At 44.5% G+C, this 20,506-nt stretch overlaps 1 protein-coding gene across 3 annotated transcripts in view; it reads left to right on the forward strand.

The window, feature by feature from the left end:
- The window catches only part of col4a2 (collagen, type IV, alpha 2), a 65,087-nt gene that overhangs the window by 36,587 nt on the left and 7,994 nt on the right, over positions 1 to 20,506 (forward strand). For 2 of the 3 annotated variants that reach the window (XM_064326550.1, XM_064326551.1), the window contains exons 5-35: positions 5,816 to 5,950; positions 6,042 to 6,086; positions 6,388 to 6,504; positions 6,792 to 6,860; positions 6,950 to 6,985; positions 7,306 to 7,359; positions 7,581 to 7,616; positions 7,749 to 7,790; positions 7,912 to 7,983; positions 8,317 to 8,361; positions 8,677 to 8,730; positions 9,027 to 9,062; positions 9,253 to 9,297; positions 9,757 to 9,805; positions 10,585 to 10,698; positions 11,269 to 11,415; positions 12,027 to 12,098; positions 12,321 to 12,472; positions 13,134 to 13,206; positions 13,611 to 13,717; positions 14,091 to 14,271; positions 14,675 to 14,719; positions 15,099 to 15,173; positions 15,432 to 15,530; positions 15,803 to 16,024; positions 16,160 to 16,321; positions 16,629 to 16,799; positions 18,581 to 18,724; positions 19,260 to 19,385; positions 19,786 to 19,967; positions 20,068 to 20,131. In XM_064326550.1, coding sequence (XP_064182620.1) covers positions 5,816 to 5,950; positions 6,042 to 6,086; positions 6,388 to 6,504; positions 6,792 to 6,860; positions 6,950 to 6,985; positions 7,306 to 7,359; positions 7,581 to 7,616; positions 7,749 to 7,790; positions 7,912 to 7,983; positions 8,317 to 8,361; positions 8,677 to 8,730; positions 9,027 to 9,062; positions 9,253 to 9,297; positions 9,757 to 9,805; positions 10,585 to 10,698; positions 11,269 to 11,415; positions 12,027 to 12,098; positions 12,321 to 12,472; positions 13,134 to 13,206; positions 13,611 to 13,717; positions 14,091 to 14,271; positions 14,675 to 14,719; positions 15,099 to 15,173; positions 15,432 to 15,530; positions 15,803 to 16,024; positions 16,160 to 16,321; positions 16,629 to 16,799; positions 18,581 to 18,724; positions 19,260 to 19,385; positions 19,786 to 19,967; positions 20,068 to 20,131 — 2,971 coding nt within the window. The remainder of the gene's footprint in view (positions 1 to 5,815; positions 5,951 to 6,041; positions 6,087 to 6,387; positions 6,505 to 6,791; positions 6,861 to 6,949; positions 6,986 to 7,305; positions 7,360 to 7,580; positions 7,617 to 7,748; positions 7,791 to 7,911; positions 7,984 to 8,316; positions 8,362 to 8,676; positions 8,731 to 9,026; positions 9,063 to 9,252; positions 9,298 to 9,756; positions 9,806 to 10,584; positions 10,699 to 11,268; positions 11,416 to 12,026; positions 12,099 to 12,320; positions 12,473 to 13,133; positions 13,207 to 13,610; positions 13,718 to 14,090; positions 14,272 to 14,674; positions 14,720 to 15,098; positions 15,174 to 15,431; positions 15,531 to 15,802; positions 16,025 to 16,159; positions 16,322 to 16,628; positions 16,800 to 18,580; positions 18,725 to 19,259; positions 19,386 to 19,785; positions 19,968 to 20,067; positions 20,132 to 20,506) is intronic. The other variant, XM_064326552.1, reaches the window with a different exon arrangement.

A 20,506-nucleotide genomic window follows, 5' to 3' on the forward strand; every position in this document is an offset into this window, starting at 1 on the left:
AAATACTGAGGAAAATCTAGAAGCATTTACGTTACCACTTCCTATGGGATGCAACTGTGCACTGTCTGCACACGCGTGCACACGCACATACACACTCTCACACATACACCCACATGCTTACGTGAGCATAGACACGCACACACACGCGCACATGCTCATGCACACGCACACACATACACATTCTCACACACACAGCCACGCACTTATGTGAGCATACACACACACATACACACATGACAGACGCTGTACTCCAGTAGAAATTACAAATGTACAATCTAAAACGTGTTAAAACATGTTAAAGCCAACTGCTCTTAAAGCCTTTGCCACAGCAATTAATTCTGGGTTTGGGGCGAGTGCCTGGGATCCACATACGATGCATAACTGGCATAGCCCTTCTTGCCCCTTGTCACAGTAATGCTCAGAAATGCACAGACGTTAAACAGCACAGTCCTCCCGTCTTTAAAGAAAGCAGCCTGCGTGTCTTGAGATTCTGAACCCGGGGGCCTCGAGTGCGGCTCTGTGTGACGTCAGAAGCGGGGCCAGACTCGGAGCGTGCCACCGGAAAGCGCCCCCACTTTGCACGGCAATGGCAATGAACCCCTCAACCCCCCCCCCGTTAAAATTCCAGGAGTCTTAAAACAATGGCAAGGACATGAGGATGCTGTCTTGTTAAACTGCATGTCCTGTACAGCACAGCACTCTGACCCTGCTGTCTCACACAGAGAGCGAGTGTGAGAGAGAAACAGGGAGGAAGAGAGAGAAATTAAATTAAACGCAAAGAGAGCAGAGAAAGATACACTAGACAGAAACAAGACATAATTCAAATGAGAGGAGACAAAGATAGAGATTTGAGGTGGATAAATACAGAGAAAAAAGACAGATTGCAGGTGACAGAGAATAGCCATATAAATTAAGTGGAACAAGTACACATTTACCATAAATGCCAAAAACCTGCTTGTGTGTAAATCTCTGTTTAGTCTTTTGACTTGCTGTCACTGACAGTAGACCACTGCATTTTGGGTGCAGACCACAGGGGGGCGCCATAGCACAGTGCCTTCCTGGCTCTCAAAGCTACAGTATTGGTGGAGCCTCTTTACAGACTGTTGCTTTTTTATTTTCTCATTTTTTAGCATCCCACTATTCCCCAGGAGTTAGACTCGATTGGCCTTTTAGGGGGCTCATTTTCCATTTTAACCACAGCGGCTTTTTAGTATGATTATTTTTACTTCTGGGAAAATTACCACAGTGTGCTGTGTGTGACCGCCTGCTGTACAGAATACAGATTGATTGATTGATTGATTGGTTGGTTGGCTGGTTGGTTAGAAATCGCTTGCTGCTGCAGTCTCACATTGCTTCACAAGTATAGGTCTGGGAGCATTTTAGCATTCAGCCATTCTGGAAAGATAGGCTTATTTATTCTCTTCATGCCTTGGACCAGTGCAAAAATTCCTCGAAAAGTCAAAAACCCAAGACCGTGAAGGAGCAGGTTCATTTCCCTCCCCCGCTCTGAGATGAGGGCGGGATCGTGTTGTCTGGATACATACACAAAGCAGATCACTACACCCCCCCAATCACCACCCCCCCCCATCCTCATCCTCGGCGCTGAGTGAAATATGGGGCCGCGAGGAACAACAAACACCCGCAGAATTAGCTTGAGTGTTCTAGGAAATTCCGTGTGGCGGATTCTCTGATCACGCGCTGATTTCTGCTGTGTTTCTTCCTTTCCTCTGCAATCTTCCCTCCGCTGGTGCCGTTATCTATGTTTATCTGCTCTGGGTAAATCAGAAAAATTACTGCTGACCACACCCTACACACACGCACGCATTCACACACGTGCGAACACACGCACACACACACACGAATGCACTCACTGTCTCTCACACACGCACTCGCGCACACTCTCACACACACACACACACACACACATGCACTCACTCACACACACACACGCACAAATACACATACACACATCTCTGTGTATTGTGTCAGGAAAATGTACATTTTTTTAAGGAAGTTATAAATTAATTGCCATTTTTCCAACCAAATAAAATAATAATGACTTTTGTCACAAGCGTGTAATTTCCCCCAGCATCTCCATCATTATCATCATCATCATCAGCATTACCACCTTCATCAACACTCATTGTCTTATGATTGCCTTAATCCTGGACTGCTGGCAGAATCTACATTCCATCTGATCAACTCCATATTGTTCTTGATAGTCACTCATTCAAATTTAGAGAACCTACAGTAACAGCGCAGAACACTTGGATGACATTTCCTCTCGTAACATCCTTGTGAAAAGAGGGACTGCACTGAAAGGTTGTCATACAACCCGCAGACAGTATCAAACACAGAGTCTGACCTTCTCCCCAGGTCAGGAGCAGCTCATAGGGAGAGCCGCACTGAAACTCAAACACTTGCAGACGGGTCATTTCCTGAATGGGACTGAACGTCGTTTCAGGTTCAGTTAATATGATCATGTGGGGCCGTGGGAAAAGTACATTTGTAAGGATGGGGGGGGGGGGGGACTTATGCCTATCGACGGCCATCTTTAACCTGGTGCTTTGCCAGGCCTTCCGATAGTCAATACGTGGTGGTTACTGATTCTTGTGAAATAAGAATTTGCTCTCTGTAGAAACAGGCTCCCTGTGATGATGAGAGAACAGGGGGATTTTTGCTTGATGTTCGTCAAAGTCCGTATAGAAAACTGTTCTGCTTGTACTTCGTCTAAATGTCTCTCAGAATGCTCATTATTGTTTCCCAGTCAGTTTCCCAGCTTTGAGGCTGGCGTTCATTGTGGGCTTGGCCAGCAGGGGGCAGTGTTGCATGTACAGCAAGTGAGACATGGTAGATTTTTGCCTTTTGAACTCTCCCCCACAATCGCACACACATACACACACACACCCACACACACACACACACGCGTGCCTGCACTGGAACCCAAACATGAGGCCCTGTGTTTAGGCGTCTGCAGGCCTCACTTCACACAGTCAGATAAGATTGCTGCGGTGTGCATGGGGGTACCAAACCACATCCTGGCAGGACCCCAGAGTCCCAGCACCTCCTGTCCCAATCAGTCAGACCCCATTCACTCCTGCGCCTCTCCCCAAGGTCAGTAAAAGCGGGATGTCGTAGGCTGACAGAGGGCACTCAAGCCCTCATTGCTATCAGTACTTTACCAAGAATGAAGAGAGTTGGCACATATATCATCGCTGCCTATGCAGGGAGATACGGCCTGTAACCTGAATGTGGAAACACAAAAACGTCAGAAGTGCAAAAAAAAAAACGCCAAAGATAATCCATAGGCATTATCAGAAGTAGTTCCCACTCCCACAAAATCTTGAGACTTCCCATCGCTGGTACGGACATTTTACATACATGCTGCCCACTTCATTGTGGCCCTCAGGTTATCACAAAAAATGCCATGACACATTACTGAGACCATGGAGCATTAGGAGGACTGGGTAAAAACAAGTCGCAGTTGACCTTTGACTAGCTCTCTAATTGCTCCCATTTAACATAGAACATAGAATAAGCCGTTTAATATTTATATAAAGCACTGAATGATGCAGTGGACACTCATTGTCTGCATATACATTCTGGAAAAATGGTATATGCTAAACTGGAAGAATAAGGGAAGAGATCTTTTTTTCAGTTTTATTGCCGAAAAAGCACGCCGCCAGCTTTCCCCTGTCGGGGCCCGTTTCCCGCGTAATCTCCCACGATTGTCAGCTTGCTTGGCCGGGTATTGTTTGGCTCGGCTTTCCCCTATTTGTGAATTGTTATTCTAACATGAAACCCATATTGCGAGTCAGTGTGAAGTGTCGCGTTTTTTTGATGAGCGCTGGCTGTTTGTCTTCTCAGACAAGCGCTGCTTCTCATAGGGGCCCGGGACCCCTGGGGAACATTAGAGCCCCCACCCACCCACCCAAACAGGCCACTCAGGCCCAATTCTTTCTTCCACCAAGGAGTATTTGAATGCATTATTAGCCCCCCCCCCCCCTCACACATACTGACACGCATATACACTTGCACACACACAGTTGAATGCTGACACATACACAAACCCGCACAAACACGTATGTACACTCGACGCACAACTGATTTACGGGGTTATATTTTTTGCAGCGCTTTAACTTCCCGGTTTCCTGTTTGTTCATTTTTGCAGGCCAGGCCTCTCGCAAAACACTTGAGACATTAAAGCCTGGCTCAAATGGGAAGATGTTCTCCGGCACGGGATTATCAGACAACAAATCAGACTGAAGTGTACTGTTCGCCAAAGCAAAGAGGAATCACGCAGAGGAGAGGGATTTGTTGGCTCTATCATTTCAGCGCTACAAAGCGGAAAAGGAAAGCACAGACTAATGAGTAAAAATCTGTTTTTGGGATATATAAGATCTCAATGTTCTCACGGTAAATTGAATGCAGCTCGCATATTGACAAAGTCTTTGAACACAGAGGGATCTGTGCTGGTGCTGCATTTCTGGTGTCATCTGACACAAAGACACGCTTAGAGCAGCTAGCATTCAATCATGTGGGTGTTCTCTGCCATTGGCAGAACCGTGCTATCTGGCTGACAGTATATAGTATGAAGTTTCGAATATGTCGTGAAACAGGCATCAGGCATCACTGCCAGTGTATCCTATCTGACTCTGCCTGCAGTGTGTGGGGCGAAGGTGAAAACTCTGCAAACACCCCCCTTTCCCCTTCTGGGATGCCTCTTTATCAACCTCTGATGGCTTGCATGAGCGCATGCATCAGGTGAGGGGATTAAAGAAGCCTGGCGTTTGAGCCACAAATCTGAGGTCGGGGCAGTATTTCCCTGCAGTGTGAGGGGCAGGCGAGCATGGCATTAAAGGCTCTGCCCTTTCCCTACGCTGATGAGGGTAGGAGCACAGATCGGGAGGATATTGACGTCCGAGAAATGAGAAGTTTGATAAAAGTAGTCCCGTCATCTTCAGACAATTTAAGCACCTTAGCCACTGAAAACTCAAGTACCGGAAAATGTGTATTTAACAAAATGTGTGGTGGAGTGTATGTGGTTTCCATTGAATGAGACAGGATGGTTATAGGTATGTGTTAAAGTTTTATTTTCCAACCATCCTGTCGCCCATTTTCAATATGCAACAAAGCTAGCTGGTAGCAGCGAGCAGATTTTTTGAGCAAGAGCAGGTGGCTCTTTTTTCTCAAGAGAGAAGACATGGTGCCACCTGGTGGCCATGGACAGATATAGCTCTAATTTTGAAAGAGCTGTTAGACATTCTTATAGACAAGAGATAAAGTCAAAGGCAAATACAAACTTTAACATTGTACTTGTAAGTGACTTCTTGCATAACACTTAGAAAAATATATCATATTAATGTAATACCTCTGCAACAATAACAATAACAGTGAAATATAACATTGTGGTTAGTGTTTCTGAAAAGATTTAAAACAATATTCTGAAATATCACTTTCGAAGTACGTTATTGTGGTTATGCCAGTGATTCCGTTATTCCGCTGCGAATTGCATCCAAGACTATATTGCTTCTATTGTGTTGCTGCAAATCCAGAGGAAAGAGGACCCTCTGTTTGTGTTAAAGCTTGTGAATGCAGTTTTACCTGTGTGTTTACTGTACCAGGTGAGTCTCCATTCTGAATGCTGCATACCATCTCTCAGACAACAATATTCACATCTAATATGAATATGCTGCAGTGACTGTAATTCAGAAGGTATATCAAGCATGAATATTGCGTTCTGAAAGTGATTTGGAGGCTGTGACCTGTGGCCATCTGTCTGTGGGTGACTGTGTCTGTCCCGCCATGTTAACAGGGACAGCCAGGCCCCCTAGGACCACAGGGAGGCCAGGGATCCCCAGGACGACCGGGTGAGCCTGGTGTGATCGGGCCCAAGGGAGAGAAGGGGGACCGTGGACGTGGCGGCATCACCGGGCCAAAAGGATCCGTGGTGAGTGTCGCCCTCTGCTGGCATCGCTGAGTAAATCCGCCAGCAGCAGCAGAAAAGCTGATGACGTGTCCGATGTTTCCTCTGTTCGCAGGGAATGACCGGAGTTCCTGGGTTTTCTGGGATGGACGGGATTCCCGTGAGTAAGGCTGAAGGTTTCAGAAGTCCATCCAGGATTAGCTGTTCACTCTGTTAAAGTCTGTCTGTTTGGTAAATCTGTACGGCTAATGACACCTGTTAGGCTAATGATGAGGCGATTTCACTGATTTGGATCTAGCGTGCACTTTATGTTGTATGAGTTGTACCCTTTCCTTGACCGTAAAGTTTGGTTGAGTATGCAGGAATGAGTTTCACAGTACCAGTGGTGTGTGCTTTTGCGGGTGTCCATGCCTTTTCCTCTAAACGTGCGATGTTTCTGTTGCACGGTGATGTCATCGCAGGGTCACCCTGGACAGGCAGGATCTCGTGGGAAACCAGGTGCTGATGGCTGCAATGGAACACGAGGAGACGACGGAACGCAGGGCAGAACAGGCCTACATGGCTATGCAGGTCATCCTGTACGTAAATGTATACATGTAAATATACACACACACACACACACACATACATACATTCACACACTTGCAGGCATGCATGCACACAGACACACATGCACACCCACACGCACATGCACATGAACACAGAAGCCTTTGGTAACGAGTTATTTAGCACTTTTCTGTGTTTCTGTCCAAAAAGCATCCAATGAATATCTTTTAATCGTGACCCTAGGACAGTCGATCACTGTTAATCTCTCTCTCTCTCTATCTCTCATGTATATTTTTCTCCTCTTTGTCCCACCACACAGGGTAACCCTGGCAGAAAGGGTGAGAAAGGTGACTCTTTGGAAGTCAGCGTGTTCATGGAAAGATTTCGGGTAAGAGGGCAGAGGGCAGATGGGAAATGTAGTTTATGTGTCTCATAAAAAGATGTGTGAAGGGTTCTGTTTTTTCTTGTGTCTTTCAGGGAGAAAGGGGTGATCGTGGCTTTCCAGGATATACAGTGAGCTCTCCTCTCTGATAAATGTTTTTTGCCGTATGCATGTAATATCTCCTTCCTGTCTACCTTCCTGTCCCTCACACCTGTTCAAGAACAGGGGAAGAAATGTATACAATTATTCACTGTCTCACTTCCCCACCCCCGCCCACACCCACACACATGCACATGAATGCACAAGCCCTTGGAAAGGGTATGAGTTATTTAACGCTTTTCTGTGTTCCTGTCCAACAAGCATTCAATCAGTTGCCTTAAATTGCAACCCTAGCACCACTTAATCTCTCTCTCTCTCTCTCTCTCTCTGTATCTCTCTCTCTCACTGCCAGGGCCCTGCTGGTTTACCTGGTTTGACAGGACGTCAGGGCCATGTTGGGCCACAGGTAAGCAGAGCTCACAGCCCCCGCAGTGCATCAGGGATGGAGGTGCAGTCATTCCCTTGAGGGGGAATAACATTTACACTTTGGGTATTTAGCAGAGTGGCTTACACAGTTCATGATTTGCTTTTCTTTTTTTTAAATGTTTGTTTCTGAAATACAGTGCAGTTACAAAGGTATTTCTTCTGAGAGACCAGGAGTGTTCACTTGTCTTATTTCACCCACAGGGGCCCCCTGGATTTCCTGGCCCTCCAGGGCCAAAGGTAGGGCTTCCCGTTGTACAATGTAGGAATTAATGCAGGAATTGACATAGTGTAAAAGTGGTTAACTGTGCAGGATTTACGTATAATCTTTGATGATATCAAACATGAATCTGAATGATTTTTTTTCCACAGGGCACAATGACTAAAACGTTGAAGGGGCAGAAAGGTGAACCGGTGAGCGCATTTTCCTCTCCCGTAGACGGCCCTTGTAATGGCCCAGTCAGTCGACCGCTAAAAATGCCACAGTTCGGCAAGAGGGGCGCGTCTCAACCCAATGTCTCTGTGTGGCCCGCAGGGCGATGCCGGAGAGCCAGGCCCCCCCGGGAACTCTACTCACCCCCACACCAAGACCCCCTCAGGGCTACCGGTCAGGCCGCCTCCATCAGACTCATCTGTGTCTTATTTTGCTTGCAGGAGGGCAAAGTCCATAAGTTCTACGCTTGTTATTATCATGTACAGTATATATGTGATAAGATGCATTGATCAGTAATTATGTAGTAAACCAGTATGTTGACACATATGTTGCAGATTGGGCATCACCCTGTTCAGAATGCATATTGTATTATAGTACTGGATTGCACTGAATTGCACCTTCAAACCAATCTTAACAATGTTCATGAGGTTGTTTTAACCCTCATATCCCCTTTCCGATCCTCGCTGTTTTAATAAAAGTTAGTGTCTCTCTTTTATCTCATGACAGGGGCTGAAAGGGGAAAAGGGTTTCCAAGGTGAAAGGGGAGATTTGGTGAGTGTCCCCTGTGTGATGCAGCACCACCTACATAGAGACCCCCTCCCCCAAACCCCCCCCCCACCACTGAATATTACTGTAGAGTGCAGCACACACATAGTGACAGTGGCCGTCTGAAATGGCTCTGTAGTGACACTAGTCAGCTCTCCTTTATTCACATAGCTAAGGCTCCTCCACCACGTGCCAAGGGAGCCTCTCTTGCCGTTGCGCGGGTGCGCGGTTGTACCGTTGCGTGATTGTGTGATTGTGTAATTGTGTGGAGGGAATGGGTCACTGGACGCTGCTCCTCTTTTGACTGTTGCAATGTTGCAGGCTGACAACTGGGTGATCGGAGAAGTGGGTGTGATGGGATATCCAGGGCAAAGGGTAAGCGCCTTTTTAGAACACTCTAAAACAAACCATTTAAAATAAGCACCATGTTAAAACATTCTTTGCTTGTCTTTTATATTTTGTTTGTGTGTGCATACACAAATATGTATGTGTATGCATGTGTTATATTATATTTGTAATATATAAAGACACACTTTATGCACTGTATTACTTTTATGTATTTTGCCATATATATATATATATACATTAGGAAAAAGGGATATATATATATATATATATGTGTGTGTGTGTGTGTGTGTTTTACATTTAAAATTTTTTAATTTTTATTTCAGGGGAGCCCTGGTTTAGATGGGCAGCCAGGAGAGACGGTAAGTTTGGTTTTCCCAAAATGTTGGCTCATAGTCTTAATGTTGTTTTCAGTCCATTTCTTCTATCGGTTTGTTTTAATAGTACAGATAATCACTTTTTGGTTATGGAAGTCCTTTCACTGTTTGGTCTTGGATTGTGTTTGGTTTTGCTTCTGATATAGATTAAATATGCACGTTTCTCTTCTTTCAGGGAGATGCTGGGGAACCAGGGCAAGGTGGAAGAGATGGAGCCAAGGTTTACTCAGTTTATTTACCATTCAAATTTTACTCATTAAAAACCCTATCCCCCCATAACAACATTCAAATTGTTTATTGCCTAGTCGTATTTGGACAACATATTTATGTACTAAACCCGTAATAAGTAATCAAGCTTAATACCAACAAGATACTTCTTTCCTTACAGATAACCCAATGCACATCCAAACTAAAGTTTATTCACAATATATTCACAATATATAGCAGCTGTACGAATCGAGTAATACACTTCTAACATCCATGTAAGCTGCATTTTTGTGTTGTCAATTCTTCACGCATGAATTCAGATTTCTTCAGATTTCCATTTCTCTAATAAACTCTGCAGGTGAAATGCAGTCAGTGTTATTGTAATTGGTGGAATATAATAAATTGATTCATCGATTCATGCATATTGATGTGTTGATTGTTTTTTATTTGCAATTGACGTGTGTTATTTCAGGGTGAAAGAGGAGAGCCAGGAGAATTCATTCCGATCGGTCCAATTCCACGTATGTTGAATGAATATATGTATATGTATGAACCATTAATTCAGACAATAATCACTAAATTAGCAAACATTAGTCAAGGAATTCACATTTATTGGACAAGACTTTAGTACCCAACGTCAAACTCAGCAATCGTAGCCACCTTGTATTTGTAGCTTTTTCCTTGTTTATTTTTTTTATCAGTCAATATCTCCCTTTTCCCTAGAGTTAAGTACTGCTAAGAGTAGTGTGTCAAGTATTTGTGCACTTAAAATTTGAGTAAAGATCAGCTCTGCAGTACATATCTATTGTTTTAGTGACCAGGTTCTCATGCCTGTAGACATCTTGGTTATTTGCATTCAGCATTGCTTTTAATTGTGTCCTCATAATTACCGAAAACTTCTGAATGAAAAAAATGTAAATGCCTTAATGGGTAAATGCCAGTGTAATTCAGGGCCGCTGGAGGGCTAGAATGTTTTTTATTTTATTTTTTTTCATACAGCTCATTATTACATTATTCAGGCCTAATTTTCTCGACAGGTCTATACACCAATGCTGGTTTATTTTCATTGGACCACATTTAAACTATTTTCACCAAAGCTACATGTGTAGTCTGAAGCTGCAGCTCATGACTTGATCCAAAATGTCGGATAAATAAGTATTTGGCTAACAATTAAGAATTCTGACCAGAAGTGGATGTGAAATCCTCAAAACAGTCTGGTCCTCATTATGCATTGAAATGCTGATTGATACGCAGCCTTGATTATAATGATGAACTCTCTGTCTGCTTTGTGAACCTGCAGCGGCGCCCCCTGGTCCTAATGGACAGCCCGGGCCCCAGGGGGAGAAGGGGGAACCTGGGGAGAAGGGACTCCCTGGAACCCCAGGAACGCCTGCCTATCCTACTTCCGAAACTAGTAAGTTCAGTTTAATTCAAGATGTAAATCAGCTAAATTGAAGTCATTCCCCTTTTAATTGCATAGAATTTTTCAAAAAATGAAATAATATAAAAACAATGTCTCAAAGCACTTTACAGACACTCTTGTCCCAGGTCCTCAAAAGAGCCAAGGGTGACATAAGCAAGGGTAAACTCCCTTGAGTAAATAGGTAGAAACCTTTGGTGGATCCTGACACAGGGGGTGACCACCCACTCCAGGCAGACACTTGACAGGCTGAAGTGGTGACTGAGAATGGAGAGAGTTGGGTTAAATCTTTCAGATTTGGGCTAAAGCTTTTTGGGGTGAAGATTTGAGGGAGTACCATAGGTATAGAAGCACAGTACATCAGTCCACTGGGAGTGAAAGCTATAACTATAACAATAAACTATTAAAGTGCTATATATGTCCATGTGTCTGTGGACTCTTACTCATTTTAATTGGAGAGATTTTGATATTTTTATTGAACTATCGTTACAGTTATCTTTCATGGTGGAAATGGGTCTCGGGTTTCCAGATAACACAGTTGTTTTTCTGTTCTCTGATCCACAGGGTTCAATAAGGGCTCATTTGGCCCAAAGGGGTTCAAAGGGAGCAAGGGTCCTGACGGTGACCCAGGGATACCTGCCACGGTGCCTGGTCCCCCTGGTTACGATGGATATCCAGGAGACCCTGGGGCCCCAGGAGAGAGGGGATCTTGTAAGTTTTGGATGTGGCAGAGTTCGGAGACATGAGCATCTGTTACAGAATGGGAAATCACTCGTGAAGAAGTGATAAGTGTGCGTTTAGTTTCCTTAGCTGGGACCCTGGCCATTAGCTCGGCGGCTAAGGTTTGAAACTGGCTGCAGTCCTTCCCCAAACCTTGTTCTGGAAAGTTGTGGAGTCTGCTGTTTTTTGTCATTATTCAATGCTCAATTAAGCAAAGTAAGCAGTTCCTTACGGAGTTAACTCATCTCACTTTGTTTTATTGGGTCTAAGTTGGTTGTTGATGTTATGGTGAATATCAGATCCTGGAACCTTACAGAGTCAGGGTTGAGGACCTCTGTCCTACTGGGGTTTTCTGTACATTCCTGTACATTGACGTAATGTTTTTATTTACCTGCTTTTCATATGTGAAAATGAAATAAGTAAATAAATAAAAAGTAGGGCTCTTTTATGTTGAGAGAAATATGCTGAAATGTGATGTACCATGAGATCTAGAACAATTTAAGTAATCCCTGTGTTTTTCAGGTGCATGAAAGTTTGCCTGAGAGCTTTTGCACTGTTTGGTAATCATGCATCTCGGCTGTGTTTGTTCATATTCCTATCAGGGGGAAACGAGTTCAGAGGTCCGAAAGGTGAAATAGGGCAGCCAGGTGCTGGTGGACAGCAGGGTCAGAAAGGTAAGACTGTGGTAACAGCAGCCTTCGAGCTTCATGTATCAATGTCATCATCAGTCAACATCATCATAATTCGCCTTCATCACCATTCAACATAATAACCCAGCAACTGTGGATGCATATTTCCTATATGGCTTCCAATATTTCCATGTGTGTGTGTGTGCATGAGTGTGTGTGTGTGTGTGTGTGTGTGTGTGTGAACACCGTTTATGCTGTCTCTTGCAGGTGATGAAGGCCTGTGCCAGTGCGACAATGTGAACTCCCCACCTGGCCCTCCTGGACCTCCAGGTAGCCCGGGAATCCAAGGCATGTCGGGCGAGTGGGGCCAGCAAGGCGACCCAGGCAGTCCTGGCCCACGCGGGGCTCCTGGACTGCCTGTAAGAGACATCCTCAGTTTTTTTCACAGCTTTTCCTCCTTTTGGTGTTTGGGCTTATCGGGTCTGACAAACCTCACACAGTCAGGACTGCCTCATGCTGCCTTTGGGGTCTTCATTTGGATTTATGATTTGATTTTGCCTTCATTCAGCTACAGGAAGATCTTGTTAGTCTTCTCTGTTATCTTTATATCCATTGGCTCATTCAGTGTACCTCTTGCATCATCAGCACAATGTCATGATGGCTGCTGTAGTTCCATCTGGTCGGTGAGTGTTCCTGTTGCTCCACCAGCACAGTATGATGGCCTCGGCGATATTCTCTTTTACTTAGCTCCATCAGGACTGTGTGGTGTTCCTATTGGTCCATCAGAACATTGATGTGTTCCTACTAGTCCATCTAAAATTGAGGTGTTCCTGTAGCTTTATCAGAATGTTCAAGCATTCCTATGGGCCCATGAGAACATTGAAATGTTCCTATAGCTCTGTCAGAATTCTAAGGAGTTCCTATGGGTCCATCACTACGTTGAAGTGTTTCTATTAGTCCATTAGAACATTGATTTGTTCCTATTTGCCCATCAGCACAGTGGGGCAATGTCAATGTTTTTCTAATGATAGTGAACCTCTCTGACTTCTCTCACTCCCCTTCATCCTCCTTTATCCACAGGGTCTCCAAGGCCAGGAGGGTCTACCAGGTCCAAAGGGGAGTAAAGGAAGACCAATGAAAGCCACTCAGAAAGGTCCCTGTCATTTTGTCCATTATTTTCAGCCTCTAAAATTTTGGAGTAGTTTCATTTTGTGACCTAGCTAATGGCCAGGTATGCTCACTGCATTAATGTAAGGTGATTTCAGGCCTCTGTATCTGGAGAGCTCCCGAGACCACTTTGAGAAACTTCTCTAGTGGATCATAACACTGTGGCATCCACTGAAAACTACAGGAACTTCACTATGTCCTCTGTCTTTGAAGTGCTTTACTTTACAGCTCAGATAACGTTTTATTTCCGTTTAATTTGAAATGTTGAGCATTCATGTTTCTGTGTAACAATTCACATTCTCATGGGAGGATTAGTTCCATTATGTCTTTATAAACCTTTTGTTCTCTGCTTAATACTGCTATGAGATCATTTGTTTATCAACACTGCAGGATTTCCTGGAGATCCAGGGGACCCAGGTACAACAGGAAACCAGGGTGAAAGTGGTCAACCTGGGCCTATAGGATCTCCTGGAGCCCCTGGACTGCGTGGTCGACCTGTGAGTGTTACCTGACCCAAGACATTGCATAATATAAGGCAGTGGTTACCAGACACAACCCAGTTAATGTGCAACCACAATTGCTTTGATCCACGGCATATTAAAATGCAGCCCAACACATATTCAAACATGGAGCCATGGAAACATTTCTGCACAATTCCAGGCATGCTGTCATTAGTGCAGTACATGAAGAGTGTATGAATAGTTTCTTGTTGTGTGCTGATAGATAGATAGATAGATAGATAGATAGATAGATAGACAAACAGTTAGACAGATTGATAAACTGGTAGATTTATAGTCTTCCAAGGAGGATATTATTTCCATAGCTTTTCAGCTGTCAGACTGTACACTGTCTCCATGGTGCCTGTTTCAGGGTGAAGGTCCAGTGGGACCTCCTGGAGAAAAGGGTGGTCCTGGCCGCCCGGGGGCACCTGGGAGAGCTGGACTGATGGGCGAACCAGGTGTGGTCCTTGGAGCAAAAGGACTTCCAGGTCTCCCGGGAGACGCTGGCTACGACGGTTTTGATGGAAGCCCTGGACCCCCAGGTGTTCAAGGTGTGCCACCCCAGCCCCCCCCCCCCCAACTCCCACTTCATCTTATTGTTCTCCTGTTTGGGTTATTTGATGAGATTATCATGTTCTGTGGTTTGAGAGTAGAATGTCATCATGTGACTGTGAATTGTTTAACAAACAAAAGAGTTTTGTCTGTCTGCTGTTCAATCTGTTTAGGTCTGCTCTCTGTCTCCCCTCCTGAAATCACATTTGAAACTCAGATTCAGTCTGTTTTGTGCAGTGTGCTCATTTCTGTGAATACGGCGCTTTGAACGCTCTTGTGTCTCTGCTTGCGCTAACACTTGTCTGGTAATTCTGCTTTGATCTCCCTGGGGATCCTCTCTCTCTCTCCATCCCTCTCTATTTCCCTCCTCTCTCTCTTCTCTCTTTTGTGTGCTGTTAAAAGGAGGCTGTGTTCTGGAAGGAAACAGGAGGCGGGAGGATGGAACAGGTATTCAGTCTAAAGCGAGAGAATTTACCGCAGCATGTCCTTCTGCAGTCTCCTCCCACTCTGCCGTTGCTCAATCGCCTTACCCCTCCCTTTTCTGTTAAATTGAATGACAGTTAATTATTTTGAACGTGCATGTACTGTTTTGGTTTTTTGGGAAGGGTTTGGTCTCTGTTTTTGTTTTTTTTTAAGTCGCACTGTTATTGGTAATTAACAGCACATTCACTCACCCCTGCACCTCTGCATCCAACTTTGCAACTATGCAGAGCCATCCAGGTCAACCAACCAACTGACCAACACCCACTAGCTGATAGACACCAGACATCACCAAAGTGATGCTTCTGTTGATCATTATGACTTGCTGCTTGTTTCTTTTCTGCAGGAGAGTGTGATCCAGTGCCAGGGCCTGCTGGTAAACCTGGGCTACCTGGCCCTATCGGTTTGGATGGTTCACAAGGTAACAGGCTTTAAAATACCTTTACTGAATGGGGAAGAGATGTAGGTGATGATTTTGAAAAAGTGAAATTACTTACTGTGAGAGTTTGTCCCATTCTGCAAATACTATGCGAGGATATCAGTACCCTAACCACGTGTGGTGCCTTCTGACATATGGACTTGAAATGTTCCCAAAACACTTATTGTGTTAGCCTGAAAAAGAAGGATTCTGTCCCAAACTGACTGTGGGACTGTGTCTTTTCCTTGTCCCATGTTTTAGGCACACCTGGACCCAAAGGTTTTCAAGGACTGTTTGGGGAGGAGGGGCTCAAAGGAGAACAGGGTGATCCAGGCAGAGGTGGACCAATGGGGCATCCAGGTAACCCTACTAAAAGGGGATCCAAGAAAGATTATATATATATTAAATATATATATACTTTTTTATTACATGAAACCCTCTATTTTTATATTTTGCAAAAAAAAAATTCTTAGGCTTCTAGAGTACTAAATGCTTCTGAAATACTTTGCGTGGATTACCAGTCTGTAGGGACACTCCAAAGTACAGGGGGTTGAGGAGAAGAGGGGATGTTCTGGTGGAGAGGGGGTGATCTTAGAATCAGATGATTTGATTGATTTTGCCCCTTTCCCCAGGGTTTGTGGGGCCTCGTGGAGATAGGGGTTCACCCGGCAGCAAGGGAAGGCAGGGGTCTCCTGGGGACCTGGGAAGGCGGGGCCTGGATGGAGAACCGGGACAGAAAGGCAACCACGGGGAGGTTGTGGGGGCTTCCACAGGACCTTCCGGAGAGCCAGGGCCCCCTGGCCTACAAGGGGCTAAAGGCAACATTGGAGACCCTGGCCAGCCTGGATACCCAGGTAAGAGCTTAGCTCTAGCTTTCAGAAGAAATGGTTTGTTGACATGGATGAATGGAAACCAGGCAAGCTTTTGGCCAACTGAATTCCATCCAGCAATGCTTATTTTACTTAATATCCCTCTTTCTATGCTCACAGGGATGGAGGGCATGCCAGGAATCCTTGGCTCCAAAGGAGAACTGGGTCCTCCAGGCCTGCAAGGGGAAGAAGGGAGGCCAGGGCCGCCAGGAAAGTATGGCTTCCGGGGATTCCCAGGACAGACAGGCCCCCCAGGTTCTCCAGGGTCCATTGGAGAACCAGGTGAGAAATGGTCACCAAACTGTTAATGGGTAAATGTAGTATCTATAAATGGATAATGGATATTGGTTTCTAGATGCTAGCAGCTATGAGTGGACAGCAAACAGTAATATCTGTGAAGGAAAATAGATAATACTTTCAGTATTGTTAGTTAATAGATCATAGACTTGCCCCAGTTCATACACTGAAATTAAATGTTTTGTTCCTGTGTAGACATCTGTTAAAATAACAATAATAATTTCCTGGATTATGTGTTTGACACAAATCATTTCAAATGTTTCACATAACCATGGCATTTCCCTCTCTGCAGGCCCCGCTGGTGACAGAGGAGATGACGGTGATCCTGGCCCACCAGGCCCTTTTGGAAGGAAGGGAATACCTGGTGAGCCAGGTAGCGTTGGTCCAAAGGGAAACGAGGGGCAGCAGGGTAACCCAGGGTTACCAGGACGACCTGGCCACGCTGGTCTTCCTGGAGTCAAAGGTGCTTACCTCCTGTCTTATGTGTTTATGTATGTCTGTCTGTTGTTATTATATAACGTGACAGTTCCAAGCTGAAGGTAAACACAGATGTTTTTTTTATAAAACATTTTTATTGCTATGATTGCAGTGACCATTAGTTTCTGTTACAAATTCAGTAAAGCTTTCACCAACGATTTAGGGGCAGCAGTGTGATATAAAGGCCAGAGAATTGGGTTGGTAACCTAGAGGTTACAGGTCTGATTCCCAGATAGGACATTGTTGTTGTACCCATGAGCAAGGTATTTAACCTAAATTATAAAATGGATAATTTCGATCCTGGATGCTGATTGGTCAATACAGTGTTCCAGCCGTGTTATAATACACAATATAGTAATAGCTATGACATGACACACTTGTGCACATTACTGTGTATAATATCACTGTGCACCCTTAACAAGAGAATAGACCATTGACAACATCGAGATTAATGTGCCCAGTGCAAAAGTGAAGTGACTGTAGTTTTGAAATAATTTTATAGCAGTAGCTGGAGTGATTGACAAGCTAGAAAGGTGTAGGCTATCAAGTTTGCACAACTAGGTATGTGAGTGTGCAACGTAACATTACTACTATAAAATCCAGGAGGAGAATTTAGTGGGATAGCTACTCTAATCATGTCCCAACGAAACACACAGTTGTAGACAGTGGACTCTAGCATAAGTTAATATTTCCATTGCATTGTATTGATTGCCAACCATTCAGTAATGTTGTAATAGAACATGTCTTTTTTATTCTTATTTATTTGCTAGAACATTAATGATATTACTGCCATTTTTTAAATGCAATAAAGCATTTAAGACTGTGCTGTATTGTGAATATAGTCATAGCTAAAAGAGTTGAAGGCACAAGGCCCTTTACATTACATTACAGGCATTTGGCAGAGCGAAGTACAACAAAGTGTATAACCATAACCAGGAACAAGTATGACGAAAACCCTAGAGAGAAGTACCGGTCCAAGTGCAGGGAACAACCGCATAGTTCAACTTGGACCCTGAAGGTTAAACTGTTTTTTTCAACAGGTCTATGCAAAAATACAAGCAGTAGTTAAGACAGGTGCATTAACTAAGTCACCTACAAAACAGCTACCTAGTTATAACCCTAAGCTTACAGTCATTTACAGGGAGGTAGGGTGGGATGGGGAGAGGTGCAGCCTGAAGAGGTGAGTCTTCAGTCGTCACTTGAAGTGGGTCAGTGTCTCAGCTGTTCTGACCTCCACGGGGAGGTTATTCCACCATCGTGGGGCCAGAACATACAGGAGACGTGTTCGGGAAGCGCAGGTGCGAAGAGGGAGAGGTGCCAGGCATCCTGAGGTAGCAGAACGGAGGGGTCTGGCTGGCATGTAGGGTTTGAATATCTTGTGGAGGTGTGCTGAGGCTGATCCCTTGACTGCCTGGTATGCTAGGACCAATGTTTTAAATTTGATGCGAGCTATAACAGGCAGCCAGTGGAGGGTAGTGAGCAGGGGAGTGACGTGGGAGTGTCTGGGGAGGTTGAAGACCAGACGAGCTGCAGCATTCTGAATGAGTTGCAGGGGTCTGATGGCAGATGCCGGTAGTCCAGCCAGAAGAGAGTTGCTTTAGCTGTGACTGTATTCACAATATAGCATAGCCTCTCATATTGCTTAATTAGTTCAGTATATATCAAGCTGTCTAACTGCTATGTAAAATGCACAAGGTTGTGTGAGTCACTCTGTATAAGAGAATGTGCTAAATGCCTATAATTTATGTGTGACCCATTTTTGTCCAGGTTCCAGAGGCTCAACAGGGATGACAGGGTTTGAAGGCATGCCAGGTGTCAAGGGAAAACTAGGATTTGCAGGACAGAAAGGAGAACAGGGGTTTTCTGGAACCCCAGGTTACAAAGGTGCCATGGGAAAGAAGGGAGTAAAGGGTGAGTATTATGGTACTGTGAGAAATATAGTTCTTTTCTCTTTTTTACCTGCACTCCAATTTTTCTATGAGTTGATTCCATACACTAGGCCTTGCCTTAAGTCCTAGCATTACAGAATATGTGTTTGAAACTATATGTAATTTCTTACTGAAAATGGACTTGTTTGAAACTTTAGCGTGTGGTCTTTAGTGTTTTAAAAGGGGTTTTCACTGTCAGATGTGAAAGCTTATGCAAGGTGTGGTCTTCCTAAAATAAATATGTTTAGTTGGCCATTGTTGCCATTTTAAATGGAAAATTACAATGGCACTTCCATTATGTCCTTCACAAAACATTTTTAATGTACCCTTTAGATTTTAATTTCACTGCACTGTTCCATGTTACAAAATAACCTGTGTTTTGGTCTTTTGATCTATCTATTATTATATTTTGGGGGAAAGCTTCTCCTTCGTCACTGTGGTTTCACACAAGTTGGCTTAAGGGTTGAAGGTCACTTCTTTGAGGTTTGACACATGGTCTGCTCTCCATGGTCTCTCAGGTGACAGAGGGCTGCAGGGCCCTCCTGGTGAAAAGCCATACATTCCCCCATACATGATGAAAGAGATGAAGGGGACCAAGGGCGACCATGGGAAATTAGGAGATTATGGCTTCGTAGGTCCCAGGGGTAAGGCCACAAAACCTAACACAGGTATCGTCCAGAACCTTCCTGTACGTGCAGTTCCGCTTGGTTTTGGGAGAGTGTGATGAGCATTCTCTCTTAAGTGCACACTCACGTCAGTGTTTGAAAAGGAGCTGAAAGGAGCACTCAAGGCAGTATTTTTTAGAGCCGGTATTGTGGACACAGATTAAGCTTAGTCCTGGACTAAATTGAGTTTTGCATTGAGAATCTCCATTCAAAATTTAATTTAGTCTAGTCCTAGGCTTAATCTGTCTGCGACACTAGCCCTCAGTGTTCAGTAGACAGATCATTAGAGAAGTTGTCGCAGAAGATGGCCTCATTCTCTCCAGACTAAGTAGCGGGCAGGGTTGAGGCAGACAAAATGATTGATTTGTTTGTGCTGCAGGGTCTAAGGGATACCCAGGCCTGCCAGGAGGGACTGGTACTGATGGTATGCCGGGAGAGCCCAGCGATGAGAAGGGTGCCAAGGGAAACTTTGGGGCAGAAGGGCTTCCAGGGCACAAAGGAATGCCCGGCCTCCCTGGACAACCGGGAATCCAGGGCTTTCCGGGAATGACTGGCCACAGGGTGAGCGAACACACCTCAGCCTTTAGTCGATCTCATTGTGATGTCAGAGGCAGAGTCATATACACAGCCAATCACTGATGCCTTTCTTCTGTTATTGCAGGGAGAGAAAGGAACACCTGGAGCTTACGGCCGCTCAGGGGAAGACGGTGTGAAGGGACGCAAAGGTATGGCACGAAATGTGGAAGGAAGGAAAATAACAGATTGTCGTTGTGGTCCTGTTAAAAACTGACAACTAAATGCATTTGTTGATATAAGCCACATCCCTTCAATCCAGTAATTAAGAGTTCCTTAGAGAAAATTTCACATTGTGGAAAATTTTGTCGTGTCAGCGTATTTGTGTTTCTAGTGAAGAAAATCAATTAAATTTTAATGAATCACAACAAAATGGACTTTTCATTGAAACTTCTTGCCTATCACTGATCAAAGACATTGCATGCAACTGTATGGTTGAAGGGGCTTCAGCTAAATAAAATATAAAACTCTGAGGTACAGTAGTGTCCCTCTTAGCTGCTGAACTAAAGACAGCATCCTTAACCAGA

This window comes from Anguilla rostrata, chromosome 3, assembly GCF_018555375.3.
Source record: "Anguilla rostrata isolate EN2019 chromosome 3, ASM1855537v3, whole genome shotgun sequence".
NCBI lineage: Eukaryota > Metazoa > Chordata > Actinopteri > Anguilliformes > Anguillidae > Anguilla > Anguilla rostrata.